This window comes from Pseudophryne corroboree, chromosome 1 (genome assembly GCF_028390025.1).
Source record: "Pseudophryne corroboree isolate aPseCor3 chromosome 1, aPseCor3.hap2, whole genome shotgun sequence".
Lineage (NCBI taxonomy): Eukaryota > Metazoa > Chordata > Amphibia > Anura > Myobatrachidae > Pseudophryne > Pseudophryne corroboree.
Genome location: NC_086444.1, coordinates 1,032,912,946 through 1,032,927,814, shown reverse-complemented (window position 1 = coordinate 1,032,927,814; position 14,869 = coordinate 1,032,912,946). Strand labels below are relative to the sequence as shown.

The 14,869-nt window shown below is 46.7% G+C and overlaps 1 protein-coding gene across 7 annotated transcripts in view; it reads left to right on the top strand.

Annotated features, from left to right (window-relative positions):
- LOC134923288 (EF-hand calcium-binding domain-containing protein 6-like) overlaps positions 1-14,869 on the top strand; it is a 386,436-nt gene that overhangs the window by 182,263 nt on the left and 189,304 nt on the right. For all 7 annotated transcript variants that reach the window (XM_063920743.1, XM_063920740.1, XM_063920737.1 and 4 more), the window contains 2 exons: positions 10,238-10,380; positions 11,661-11,857. In XM_063920743.1, coding sequence (XP_063776813.1) covers positions 10,238-10,380; positions 11,661-11,857 — 340 coding nt within the window. The remainder of the gene's footprint in view (positions 1-10,237; positions 10,381-11,660; positions 11,858-14,869) is intronic.

Below are 14,869 nucleotides of genomic sequence, written 5' to 3'. Positions count from 1 at the left end.
CTGATCGCTGCGCTGCGAACGAAAGCAGCTAGCGATCAACTCGGAATGACCCCCATGATTCAAAGCAAACACCGTATATTTCATACAAAAAACATTAATTCCATGTTTATCAAGTAAAAAAGTGTAAGGCTCGCTTTATAAACATGGAGCTGTCTGCTTATTCCCACAAGCCCAGCTGCAATTGGGACAGTGCTCTATACTGCAAAACTTGGGGAGAGATATATCAAACCTTGGAGAGACATAACGTGGAGAGAGATAAAGTACCACCCAATCAGCTTCTGTCGGTTTCAAACACAGCCTGTAACATAGAACCTAATTGGTTGGTACTTTATTTCTCCCCACTTTCTCTCTCTTCAAGGTTTGATACATCTCCCATTGGTGTTATGTAATATATTATATCCTATTAATTTAGTTAACCATTTAAAATTAATATACATAAGAGTCTATTTAGCAAAATTGTGAACAGAATTATCAGTTTTTATTGCTGTATATACAGTATGCAATCTAGAAAATGTCATGCTAGTATAGTGACCTGACAGCAGTGCCGTAACTAGACATTTTGGGGCTGTTTGCAAGAAACGGCATTGGCGCCCCCCCCCCCTTTATGTAAAATAGGGGCAGTGTGCGCCGCAGGCGCACGTGAAAAATATAGAGGCGTGGCTTCATGGAGAAGGGGTGTGGCCACAAAATAATAGCAATTCATATTACGGTGCATAGTAGTCTCCATTATTCAAATTACGTCGCACAGTTACGCCACTACACCAGGTAGAGCCCCTTTTACACATTACGGCAGACAGCATCCCCTTTTTTACACATTACGGCAGCCAGTCCCCCTTTTTTACACATTACGGCAGACAGCGTCCCCTTTTTTACACATTACGGTAGCCAGTCCCCCTTTTTACACATTACGGCAGGCAGCATCCCCTTTTTACACATTACGGCAGACAGCGTCCCCCTTTTTACACATTACGGCAGACAGCGTCCCCTTTTTAGACATTACGGCAGACAGCGTCCCCTTTTTACACATTACAGCAGACAGCGTCCCCTTTTTACACATTACAGCAGACAGCGTCCCCTTTTTACACATTACAGCAGACAGCGTCCCCTTTTCACACATTACAGCAGACAGCGTCCCCTTTTCACACATTACGACAGACAGCGTCCCTTTTTTACACATTACAGCAGACAGTGTCCCCTTTTTACACATTACAGCAGACAGCATCCCCTTTTTACACATTACAGCAGACAGCGTCCCCTTTTCACACATTACGACAGACAGCGTCCCTTTTTTACACATTACGGCAGACAGCGTCCCTTTTTTACACATTACGGCAGACAGCGTCCCCTTTTTTACACATTACGGCAGACAGCGTCCCCTTTTTAGACATTACGGCAGACAGCGTCCCCTTTTTAGACATTACGGCAGACAGCGCCCCCCTTTTTACACATTACGGCAGACATTATGCACAAAACGTTTTTCCCCAAACAGGCCATAACACTTTTTAAACGATCAAATCATGAAAACAGCTAATTAACACTGATTTAGCATCATTTTACCAAATTTGAATAAAAAAAAAAATATATTAGTTAAGTGGTTAAAGACCAAAAACTCCCCGATAACTACTATTCCATAGAGCGCAGCACAGATGAGGATAAGCAGCGGATAGCAAAACACAGCGCTGCCGCACAATGTGCCAGCTAGACCAGACCCTACCAGCAGTGTGAGCGCCTATGCTCCCTAGACATACACACCTCCATCACTACAACGCATTTGGACTGGAGAAGACAGCGTGTGCTCTGTGTGTTCCCTCCATTAGATTGCTATCCTCTAGCATGGTGATGCCAGTCCCCTTACTACTGTATAGATCATTGTGCAATGTTTAAATGGGGACACTATATAACACCATGTGTGAAGGGGTATCTGTCTTGTATTGCATATAATATAGTGCAGAGTGCTGAGGGCATATACAATCACTTACTTGGCTATGGACCTCCCAGGCTGTGGATCTCCCCATGGTTGAGCCATGCACATTCCACCCCATTAGGATCAGACAGGGTGCAGTGTATTGGGGAAGGAATGGGGCTGCATTGCTCCCTATCATGTGCTGCTGATCGCCCAGGCTCAGGCTCCACGCCTACAGCAGGTGTCTTGTGTATGTGTGCCCGTGCGGCAGGCTACGGGCTGGTCCTTAGCCGCGCCGGCTTCCACAGCACATGGGGGCAGCCCGCAGCAGAGGGAGAAAGAGCAGCATCCGCTCGTGTGCCGGGGAGTACATGGACGGCGGTGCCGCGAGAGAGGGGGCGGGCCGCGGGAGCACAGTAGACAGGGACAGCTCGGGCAGTGGGAGCGCAGGGATAATATGCGCTCTAACTAGGTGTGCGCTGTGGGCAATGCCCCTTCTGCACACACCTAGTTACGGCACTGCCTGACAGTATAGTGCATTTAAAAAAGCCCTGTACCAGGGGAAAGAAAGAAGGCCAGTGTTTGAATACCAGTGCAGATGTGCCTATTAACGCATGACCAGAACAGGTGCCAAGGGAGCACTGCATTGTGGGAGAAAGCAAAAATAGATGGGACTTTTCCCTGCTTTTCTCTAGTGCAAGTACACAGCAGGGCCAGATTACGGCTGGTGGGGGCTCAGGACAATGAAAGTGTGGGGGCCCCACTAATAAATGTGCTGTGAAAGCCCCCCCCCCTTTCCCAAACCTCTGTGCCGCAGGTGTCCCTGCCGAGCCAACACCTGCACATGCAGTTCCTCATACAGCAACATCCTCTTAGAGCTGCTGGTGACTGAGATCGGGAAGGCAGGAGGCGGAGACTGGCAGCTCCAAGTCTAACAAGCTCACAACTCCAGTGGCGGCTGTCAGGCTCAACGCGTCAGCGGCAGATGAAACCCTTCCACCCGCCTGATTACCTTGTCTAATTGTCCGGCCTACCCTGTCTCCCATTGACAATGTAGTATGTGGAGGCCCCTAATCTGTGGGGGCCCCTGGACGGTCGTACCTCCCTTAATCCGGCTCTGAAATACAGCGTCATCCAGAGTTGACTTTCTACAGCTAAAATGCTGGAGAAAACTCTTTCTCTAACGTCCTAGTGGATGCTGGGGACTCCGTCAGGACCATGGGGAATAGCGGCTCCGCAGGAGACAGGGCACAAAAGCAAGCTTTTAGGATCACATGGTGTGTACTGGCTCCTCCCCCTATGACCCTCCTCCAAGCCTCAGTTAGGTTTTTGTGCCCGGCCGAGAAGGGTGCAATCTAGGTGGCTCTCTTAAAGAGTTACTTAGAAAAAGTTTTTAGGTTCTTTATTTTCAGTGAGTCCTGCTGGCAACAGGCTCACTGCATCGAGGGACTTAGGGGAGAGATTTTCAACTCACCTGCGTGCAGGATGGATTGGATTCTTAGGCTACTGGACATAGCTCCAGAGGGAGTCGGAACACAGGGCTCGCCCTGGGGTTCGTCCCGGAGCCGCGCCGCCGACCCCCCTTGCAGACGCTGAAGATGAAGAGGTCCGGAACCAGGCGGCAGAAGACTCTCAGTCTTCATCAGGTAGCGCACAGCACTGCAGCTGTGCGCCATTGTTGTCAGCACACTTCACACAGCGGTCACGGAGGGTGCAGGGCGCTGGGGGGGGGGCGCCCTGGGCAGCAATGTATAATACCTGTATGGCGAAAAATACATCACATATAGCCCTTGAGGCTATATGGATGTATTTAACCCCTGCCAGATATCTAAAACTCCGGAGAAGAAGCCCGCCGAAAAGGGGGCGGGGCCTATTCTCCTCAGCACACAGCGCCATTTTCCCTCACAGAAAGGCTGGTGGGAAGGCTCCCATGCTCTCCCCTGCACTGCACTACAGAAACAGGGTTAAAACAGAGAGGGGGGGCACTGATTTGGCGATATGTATATATATTAAAATGCTATAAGGGAGGAACACTTATATAAAGGTTGTCCCTGGATAATTATAGCGTTTTGGTGTGTGCTGGCAAACTCTCCCTCTGTCTCCCCAAAGGGCTAGTGGGTCCTGTCCTCTATCAGAGCATTCCCTATGTGTGTGCTGTATGTCGGTACGTGTGTGTCGACATGTATGAGGAAAATATTGGTGAGGAGGCGGAGCAAATTGCCTGTAATGGTGATGTCACTCTCTAGGGAGTCGACACCGGAATGGATGGCTTATTTATGGAAATTACGTGACAATGTCAACACGCTGCAAGCCGGTTGACGACATGAGAGGGCCGGCGAACAAATTAGTATCTGTCCAGGCGTCTCAAACACCGTCAGGGGCTGTAAAATGCCCATTTACCTCAGTCGGTCGACACAGACCCAGACACGGACACTGATTTCAGTGTCGACGGTGAAGAAACAAACGTATTTTCTTTTAGGGCCACACGTTAAGGGCAATGAAGGAGGTGTTACATATTTCTGATACTCCAAGTACCACAAAAAAGGGTATTATATGTGAGGTGAAAAAACTACCTGTAGTTTTTCCTGAATCAGATAAATTAAATGAAGTGTGTGATGATGCGTGGGTTTCCCCCGATAGAAAATTATTGGCGGTATACCCTTTCCCGCCAGAAGTTAAGGCGCGGTGGAAAACACCCCTCAGGGTGGATAAGGCGCTCACACGCTTATCAGAACAAGTGGCGGTACCATCTACGGATAGGGCCGTACTTAAGGAGCCAGCTGATAGGAGGCTGAAAAATATCCTAAAAAGTATACACACACATGCTGGTGTTATACTGCGACCAGCGATCGCCTCAGCCTGGATGTGCAGAGCTGAGGTGGCTTGGTCGGATTCCCTGACTAAAAATATTGATACCTTTGACAGGGACAGTATTTTATTGACTATAGAGCATTTAAAGGATGCATTTCTATATATGCGAGATGCGCAGAGGGATATTTGCACTCTGGCATCAAGAGTAAATGCGATGTCCATATCTGCAAGAAGATGTTTATGGACACGACAGTGGTCAGGTGATGCAGATTCCAAACGGCACAAAGATGTATTGCCGTATAAAGGGGAGGAGTTATTTGGGGTCGGTCCATGGGACCTGGTGGCCAGGGCAACTGCTGGAAAATCCACCGTTTTTTACCCTAAGTCACATCTCTGCAGAAAAAGACACCGTCTTTTCAGCCTCAGTCCTTTCGTCCCTATAAGAGTCATATCTGCCCAGGGATAGAGGAAAGGGAAGAAGACTGCAGCAGGCAGCCCATTCCCAGGAACAGAAGCCCTCCACCGCTTCTACCAAGTTCTCAGCATGACGCTGGGACCGTACAGGACCCCTGGATCCTACAAGTAGTATCCAAGGGGTACAGATTGGAATGTCGAGAGGCTTCCCCCCTCGCAGGTTCCTGTAGTCTGCTGTACCAATGTCTCCCTCCGACAGGGAGGCAGTATTGAAAACAATTCACAAGCTGTATTCCCAGCAGGTGATAATAAATTTACCCCTCCGACAACAAGGAAAGGGGTATTACTCCACACTATATGGTGGTACTGAAGGCTAGGTGAGACCTATTCTAAATCTGAAAAATTTGAACACTTACAAGGGTTCAAATCCAGATGGAGTCACTCGGAGCAGTGATAGCAAAGAACAAGGGGACTATATGGTGTCCCGGGACATCAGGGATGCTTACCTCCATGTCCCAAAATTTGCCTTTTCTCACCAAGGGTACCTCAGGTTCGTGGTACAGAACTGTCACTATCAGTTTCAAGACGATGCCGTTGGATTGTCCAAGGCACCCCGGGTCCTTACCAAGGTAATGACCGAAAAGAGGATTCGTCTTCAAAGAAAATGGACGACCTCCTGATAAGAACAAGGTCCAGAGAACAGTTGGAGGTCGGAGTAGCACTATCTCAAGTAGTTCTACAACAGCACGGGTGGATTCTAAATATTCCAAAACCGCAGTTGTTCCGACGACACGTCTGCTGGTCCTAGGGATGATTCTGGACACAGTCCAGGAAAAGGTGTTTCTCCCAGAGGAGAAAGCCAGGGAGTTATCCGAGCTAATCGGGATCCTCCTAAAACCAGGAAAAGTGTCAGTGCATCATTGCACAAGAGTCCTGGTAAAAATGGTGGCTTATTACGAAGCGCTTCCATTCGGCAGATTTCACGCAAGAACTCTTCAGTGGGATCTGCTGGACAAATGGTCCGGATCGCATCTTCAGATGCATCAGCGGATAACCCTATATCCAAGGACAAGGGTGTCTCTCCTGTGGTGATTACAGAGTGCTCATCTTCTAGAGGGCCGCAGATTCGGCATTCAGGATTGGATGCTCGTGACCACGGAGGCCAGCCTGAGAGGCTGGGGAGCAGTCACACAAGGAGTGTGATCAAGTCTGGAGAATTCTCTCCACATAAATATACTGGAGCTAAGAGCGAATTTATAATGCTCTAAGCTTAGCAAGACCTCTGCTTCAAGGTCAGCCGGTATTGATCCAGTGGGATAACATCACGGCAGTCGCCCACGTAAACAGAAAGGGCGGCACAAGAAGCAGGAGGGCAGTGGCAAAACTGCAAGGATTTTTCGCTAGGCGGAAAATCATGTGATAGCACTGTCAGCAGTGTTCATTCCGGGAGTGGACGACTGGGAAGCAGACTTCCTCAGCAGGCACGACCTCCACCCGGGAGAGTGGGAACTTCATCGGGAAGTTTTCCGCATGATTGTGAACCGTTGGGAAAGACCAAAGGTGGACATGATGGCGTCCCGCCCGAAAAAAAAAAAAAAATGGGACAGGTATTGCGCCAGGTCACGAGACCTTCAGGCGATAGCTGTGGACGTCCTGGTAACACCGTGGGTGTAACAGTCGGTGTATGTGTTCCCTTCTCTGCTTCTCATAACCAAGGTATTGAGAATTATAAGACATAGAGGAGTAAGAACTATACTCGTGGCTCCGGATTGGCCAAGAGGGACTTGGTAACCGGAACTTCAAGAGATGCTCACAGAGGACTAATGGCCTCGGGAGCTAAGAAGGGATTTGCTTTCAGCAAGTACCATGTCTGTTCCAAGAGGAACCGTGGCATCGGCCTTTAAGAAAGGACCTGCTCCAGCAGGGACCTTGTCTGTTCCAAGACTTACCGCGACTGCGTTTGACGGCATGGCGGTTTGAACGCCGGATCCTAAGGGAAAAGGCATTCCGGAAGAGGTCATACCTACCCTGGTCAAAGCCAGGAAGGAGGTGACCGCACAACGTTATCACCACATGTGGTAAAAATATGTTGCGTGGGTGAGGCCAGGAGGGCCCCACGAAAAAAATTTCAACTAGGTCGATTTCTGCACTTCCTGCAAACAGGAGTGTCTATGAGCCTCAAATTGGGGTCCATTAAGGTTCAAGTTTCGGCCCTATAGATTTTCTTCCAGAAAGAATTGGCTTCAGTTCCTGAAGTCCAGACGTTTGTCAAGGGTGTATTGCATATACAGCCCTTGTGTGCCTCCAGTGGCACCGTGGGATCTCAACGTAGTGTTGGGATTCCTCAAATCATATTGGTTTGAACCACTCAAATCTGTGGATTTGAAATATCTCACATGGAAAGTGACCATGCTGTTGGCCCTGGCCTCGGCCAGGCGATTGTAAAAATTGGCGGCTTTGTCTTACAAAAGCCCATATTTGATTTTCCATTCGGACAGGGCAGAACTGCGGACTCGTCCCCAGTTTCTTCCTAAGGTGGTGTCAGCGTTTCACCTGAAACAACCTATTGTGGTGCCTGCGGCTACTAGGGACTTGGAGGACTCCAAGTTGCTAGACGTTGTCAGGGCCCTGAAAATATATATATATATATATATAATTCCGGGACGGCTGGAGTCAGAAAGTCTGACTTGCTGTTTATATTGTAGGCACCCAAAAAGCTGGGTGCTCCTGCTTCTAAGCAGACTATTGCTCGTTGGATTTGTAGTACAATTCAGCTTGCACATTCTGTGGCAGGCCTGCCACAGCCAAAATCTGTAAATGCCCATTCCACAAGGAAGGTGGGCTCATCTTGGGCGGCTGCCCGAGGGGTCTCGGCTTTACAACTTTGCCGAGCAGCTACTTGGTCAGGGGCAAACACGTTTGCTAAAGTCTACAAATTTGATACCCTGGCTGAGGAGGACCTGGAATTCTCTCATTCGGTGCTGCAGAGTCATCCGCACTCTCCCGCCCGTTTGGGAGCTTTGGTATAATCCCCATGGTCCTGACGGAGTCCCCAGCATCCACTAGGACGTTAGAGAAAATAAGATTTTACTTACCGATAAATCTATTTCTCATAGTCCGTAGTGGATGCTGGGCGCCCATCCCAAGTGCGGAGTGTCTGCATTACTTGTACATAGTTATTGTTACAAAAAAAAAAAAATCGGGTTATTATTGTTGTGAGCCATCTTTTTTAGAGGCTACTTCATTGTTATCATACTGTTAACTGGGTTCAAATCACAAGTTGTACGGTGTGATTGGTGTGGCTGGTATGAGTCTTACCCGGGATTCAAGATCCTTCCTTATTGTGTACGCTCGTCCGGGCACAGTACCTAACTGAGGCTTGGAGGAGGGTCATAGGGGGAGGAGCCAGTACACACCATGTGATCCTAAAAGCTTGCTTTTGTGCCCTGTCTCCTGCGGAGCCGCTATTCCCCATGGTCCTGACGGAGTCCCCAGCATCCACTACGGACTATGAGAAATAGATTTATCGGTAAGTAAAATCTTATTTTTTCTCTTTTTGTAAATAGACCCCATAGCCATTGGTGTTTCTATCATGGGTGTTATGTGTACGGTTCACACAGGCCTCTGAGTCCAGGGGGGCACACACTGCACCCATGTTATACTTACCTTTCTGGAGTCCTACATCGGACGTTGCAACCGCGGCAAAAATCACAGCCAAAATGGCCACCATGCATGCGCAGTAGTCAAATCAATCTTCGGAACATGGCAGCCGCCATTTTCCGGAGACCTGTGCAATGCCAGAACCTACTGCACCGGGGAGAGGAGGGTGCCCATCTGGAGTTTGCACACAGGTCCTGTCTTCTGTTAGAACGCCCCTGCCCATAGTGTTATAAACAGCCCAATATACAGCAGCCTGTACATTAGTATAGATTGCCATCTGTACAAAAGAAATAAAACCTTTGAGATGTCATTATTTTTCATGCAGACTGCTGTACATGGGACAAACATATTTTATTGTATCCAGCACTACTAGAATAGAAAGGTTCAATCATATTTACTGTAGTACCATCCATGGGCGTAGCTACCATAGGTGCAGGCAGTGCAGCTGCTATGGAGCCCAGAGCTAAGGGGGGCCCACCTTCCCTGACAAAGGTACATCTGTTATATACATTTTTCACCATTGGGTGATACATACAGTAAGTGCTAACAAACTTTTGCCTTGGGGTCTGCAATATATCTTGGTATACCCTGGACCTGCTCATTCTAATGTGGTATAAACTGGACTGTAGGGCATTATATTGTTACATAATATGAACTGGGGGCACTATAATGTGGCATAATATAAACTTGGGACACTATGTTATAATGAAAATTTGGGGCACTTTCGTGCATAGGCCCTCATTCCGAGTTGATCGATTGCGATTACTAACTACTTAGCAGTTTCAGAGTAGCTCCAGACTTACTCTGCCTGTGCGATCATTTCAGTGCTTGTCGTTCCTGGTTGACGTCACAAACACACCCAGCGTTCGGCAAGGCACTCCCACCGTTTCTCCGGCCACTCCTGCGTTTTTTCCGGAAACGGTAGCGTTTTCAGCCACACGCCCCTGAAACGCCGTGTTTCCGCCCAGTAACACCCATTTCCTGTCAATCACATTACGATCGCCGGAGCGAAGAAAAAGCTGTGAGTAAAAATACTTTCTTCATAGTAAAGTTACTTGGCGCAGTCGCAGTGCGAACATTGCGCATGCGTACTAAGCGGATTTTCACTGCGATGCGATGAAAAATACCGAGCGAACAACTCGGAATGAGGGCCATAATTTGTACTGGCAGCAGTACAATGTGATGTAATGTCAACCAGGGCACTACCATGGTTCAGAAAACTAACTAAGGCACTATTATGGGGCATAAAATTATCAACTGCTATGGAGAGGAGTCTCTCTAGAAGCACTGGGACAAGGTCCCTTTCAATATGTTGCTATGGGGCCCACAAAGTTCTGACTACGCCCCTGGTACCATCAATATACTGTAGTACCATCAATATTTACTTATTGTGGAGCCTAGGAAAAATAACATTGCAGCCCGTGTTTCCTAACCCGTCTCTCTACTTAGGACAACTCAGAGAAATGTCTCGGGCTGAACTAGAGCGGAAGGCCTCACTCAGCATTGAGAAATGGATGAAAGATAAGTTTAGAGAGGGTTTTCGGAGCATGAAAGAAGAATTTGAGAAGCATGATCCGCAGAGAATTGGCAAGGTCGGCATATTTTATTTGATTCAGTAATATACAAAAGCCACGTACACTTGATAACATTTCTCATTTATGACTGAATGGGCGTTACTGGGTGGCAGCAGGGCAGCATTGGAGACTTTGCACATAGAAGAAGCATCCCATGAGCGTGTAGACCATATTGAGGGTTATTGAGAGGTGGGCACATGCTAAGGTGCCATGATCTAGTGGCGGCTCCAGAGTTAGGGCTGCAGCACAGTGCAAAATTCACATAAGGGAGCCATCCCCAAACACTACCAAACATCGCCGGTTGGTATCACTGGCAGATGGTGTGGCTCTCCTATCTGAATTTTGGACTGCGCTGCAGCCCCTCGTCTGGAGCCGTACTGGTGCCATCCCACGCTTATTGTTCATTTCTTGATTATTTATAAACAAAAATAGATCAAAGCTTCAGTTGTCATCATCAAGATGCATACCTGTTGCTGTACTATGTATTGCCTATGAGCTATACTGCTCAATAAACGTATTTTATGGGGGGAAATGCATACGCAGATAGCTTGCATAGCCCATGTGGGACAGCATATAGGAGCAAATACATATGTTTGAATAGAGCATGATAGCATTTGCTCCTATATGCTGTACCACATGGGCTATGCAAGCTATCTGCGTATGCATTTTCCCCATAAAATACGCTTATTGAGCAGTGTAATAAATGCTTTCTCAGGGAACATCGGACAATGGGTCATGATTCATTATGGATCGCTATTGAGGCTGAGATAGCTATGTTCACAAATCTGCTCTTGCTAAAAATTGCATGTGTAGAGCCGCCCAGAAAGGATAAAAGACGGCCACCGATGCATTTGCAAATCTGGCAAATTCGCAATGCATACGCAAAAAAGGACACCATCGACAGTTGCGGCTGACCCCAGCATACTCAAATCAATGAGAATGCAGTCGCACCGGGAGAAATCTGTTTGAGCGCAGCGTTCGCAGATGATGTCTGGTACGCACCTCAAAAACGTCCATCACATGCCTGCGTTTTCCCAATCATTCCCCACAAACGCCAAAATGCGTTCACTTTACAATTAGGCTGTATATGCATAGCGATCGCATTTTGCCCTTTGCACACATGCAATGCGTTTGCAGCACATGCACAATTTGCCAATAATCACTCACTGGGTGCAATCTCACATTTGCAATTGGTAATGAATCCGGCCCAATGTCATAAGCATATAAAAACAATGCTGAACCCAGTGACAATCTACTGGAGCACGTAAAGAATCTTGTACTCTCTGATTTGTGTTAAGGTTGAAAAAGATGATTTTCTGTCAGTGTTGGAGAAGTTTGACCTAAAACTTAAGGATGAGCACTTTAACCTTTTCCTGGCAAGATGTGGTTTAGACAACTCTCTGTCAGGTATCAGCTACATGGACCTGCTAAGGAATTTCCAAGACCGCAGCGAAAAAGGGATCACACACAAGATCCTCTCCGACCCTAACCATAGGTGAGTGTGGCCTGAGCCATCCTGAGTGACCATCACTTCATTCTGATTATAAAACAGCATAGCTGAAACAGTTTGGCACATGTTATTTAGATAGACCTACCTGGGATAGTATTGCTAGGTGGCCCCAGTGTAAAACAAAGAGTTTCAAGTCATTGATAACATTGACTGATGTTTTTCATTGATTGAGAACAACTCCTATAATTTAAGGCCCATATACACGGGCCGATGCGGGAGAGATGTGTGCTGAGCAAACCGCTCAGCACACATCTCTCCCGCCGCTTAGCACAGCGCGATCTGTGATGAGCGTGCAGGGGGAGACGGGGGGGGCCGCTCACTTCACCCAGCTGGTGAAGTGAGCGACCCGCTAGATTGGCCTGCACGGCAGGCCAATCTAGCACCAACGATAGCTGTATGGGCTACACACAGAGCGATCCTGCTTATATTCTAAGCAATCTAGTCAGATTGCTTAGAATATCGCTCCGTGAGTACCCCCCTTTACTGTTACAGTACCTTACATACTTCATTGTGGCAATAATAATCATACATGAACACTTTTATAAAAGTAATTTTATACTGTGTCGGGCCCATTTGTCATAAGTCACATTTGCAATGCAATAGGGGTGCAATATTAATGCCCATTGCAGAATGTGATTAAATTGGCAGGATGTACCATTTGCAGTCTGTCCCTTCGATGTGCTGAGTATGGTGCAGTGCTGCTGCGCATATGCGGTCCTACTGACCACACATGCACAGCGGCCATTTCCGGGGGAACCCTCTGCTGGCTGCAAATGCGATGAGTAGCCCACAGGCTACAATGGGCTACCACCATATTCAGCTGCGGGTGCCAATCTCCAGATTGCTTAGCATTCCAGATATTGGTAAATCTGGCAAAAACACATTTCCCATAGAAACCTACAGTATGGGGCATGTAGCTGCAAACTGGAATGGAGGGATCACAGCAGGTATCCGAGATATCTGCTGCTGTCCCTCCTACATGCATTCAGGCGATACTTAATATTTGCAACTAACCTCTGAACAGGTGATTTTGGGGAAATAGCCACAACTGTTTTTTTTAAATAAATGGGCCTAGACTGAAATACTTTAATGTACAGCTGTATACTTAGGCTGGGTACACACTTGGTGATGTGCACCCGATATATCGTCTGATCCAGTGGATCAGACGATATATTTTTTACATCGTCCAGTGTGTATTCACTATATCATTAATGATGCGTACTCCCGCAGGTCATTAACAATATTCAATATCATCACCTTGAAATCTAAACATATTGTACAAGACTGGATGTGGCCAGGTGCTTGTCATCATGTATAGCAAACTATATCGTTCAGTGTGTATGAACAATATAATTTGTGTGTGTGTGTGTGTTTGTGTGTGTGTATGTGTGTAGGGGGAATCTTGTACAATGTCACATCTGATGTGCATCGGCAAGTGTGTACCCAGCCTTACATAGTTTCTTATGTTATCCGCTTTTATTAGGTACAGTGTTACCACTGTGGGTTCACTATTCACCAGCCAATCAGCACATATCTTTAACTTTACAGACAAATTGGATTATGGTTATACAGTATTTGCCTGCATTAACATCTCATAAGAACCAGAAACACAACTCCAATTAACAGGCAGTAACAGAGTTAAAATAAATTATATGCTCCAAAGATCTTTCATGAATATATATAGATATAAATAGAACTGGAGGCAATTACTGTTTCTTAATTATAATATGATCTACTGTACAAAGGAGCATTTAAACTGTCAAGTGATAGTTGGTTTACTGTAGATAATAGTTCTGAGTTAACAGTGAAAGGAGTTCAAGATCGGAATTTAAAAAATAGATTTTTCACCTGTAAAACATTTTAATCATATAAGACAGATTTTGTGGCAATATCTATTTTATATATATATATATATATATATATATATATATATATATATATATATATATAAATATAATTATTATTATTTTTTCTGAAGCGAACAATACTGTTGTGTTGCCTACAATTACACATTTATCCACCAGGTGGGGGTACAGTCTGCATTACCGCTTTCCTGGCAATGTCCGAGTAGTAACATAATAACATACCAAGTTTCGGGTGTGGTATGTTAGATAGAATAGACTTAGGTTGACAGTGACTAGGTCGACTATTATTGGTCGTCACTAAGTAGGTCGACATGGTTTCTAGGTCGACAGGGACTGTAGGTTGACGTGAAAAAAGGTCGACATGAGTTTGTTACTTTTTTTGGTGTCGTTTTCTGCGTAGAGTGACGGGGAACCCCAATTAGTGCACCGTGTCCCCTCGCATCGCTCGTTATGCTCGCCAGGCTTCGGGCAAGGTGCCTCGCTGTGCTCAGCACAAGTTACCATTCCCAATTGTAGTCCATGTAATCCATGTGGATGAAAAAGTTCAAAAACGTAAAAGAAAAATGTGAAAAACTCATGTCGACCTTTTGTCATGTCGACCTAGTACATGTTGACCTAGAAACCCTGTCGACCTACTTACTGTCGACCAATAGTGGTCAACCTAGACACTGTCGACCTAAGTCTTGTCGACCTAGAGACCGGATCCACAAGTAGCATATTTCTTAAAACTGGAATGGGCAATAGACTAGGACAAAGTTGACTGTTTTCAAATACTGAAAGTGAACAAAAGTGGGGATTATAATTGGGTGTTTTTTGTGACATATTTATAAAAACAAAATGCACAAAAATGCAACCTTTTAATTTACAAAACAAACACAATGCATTCAGGACCAGTTGTAAAAGGGTGGTCTTCAGTATGCCGACTGTCGGGATCCTGGCGCACAGTATACCAGCGCCGGAATCCCGAGAGCCGACATACCGACACTTCCTCTCCCTCATGGGGGTCCACGACCCCCCCTGGAGGGAGAATAAAATAGCGTAGCGTGCCACTGTGCCCGCAGCGTGACGAGCGCAGCGAGCCCACAAGGGGCTCATTTGCGCTCGCCACGCAGTCGGTATGCCCGCGGTCGGG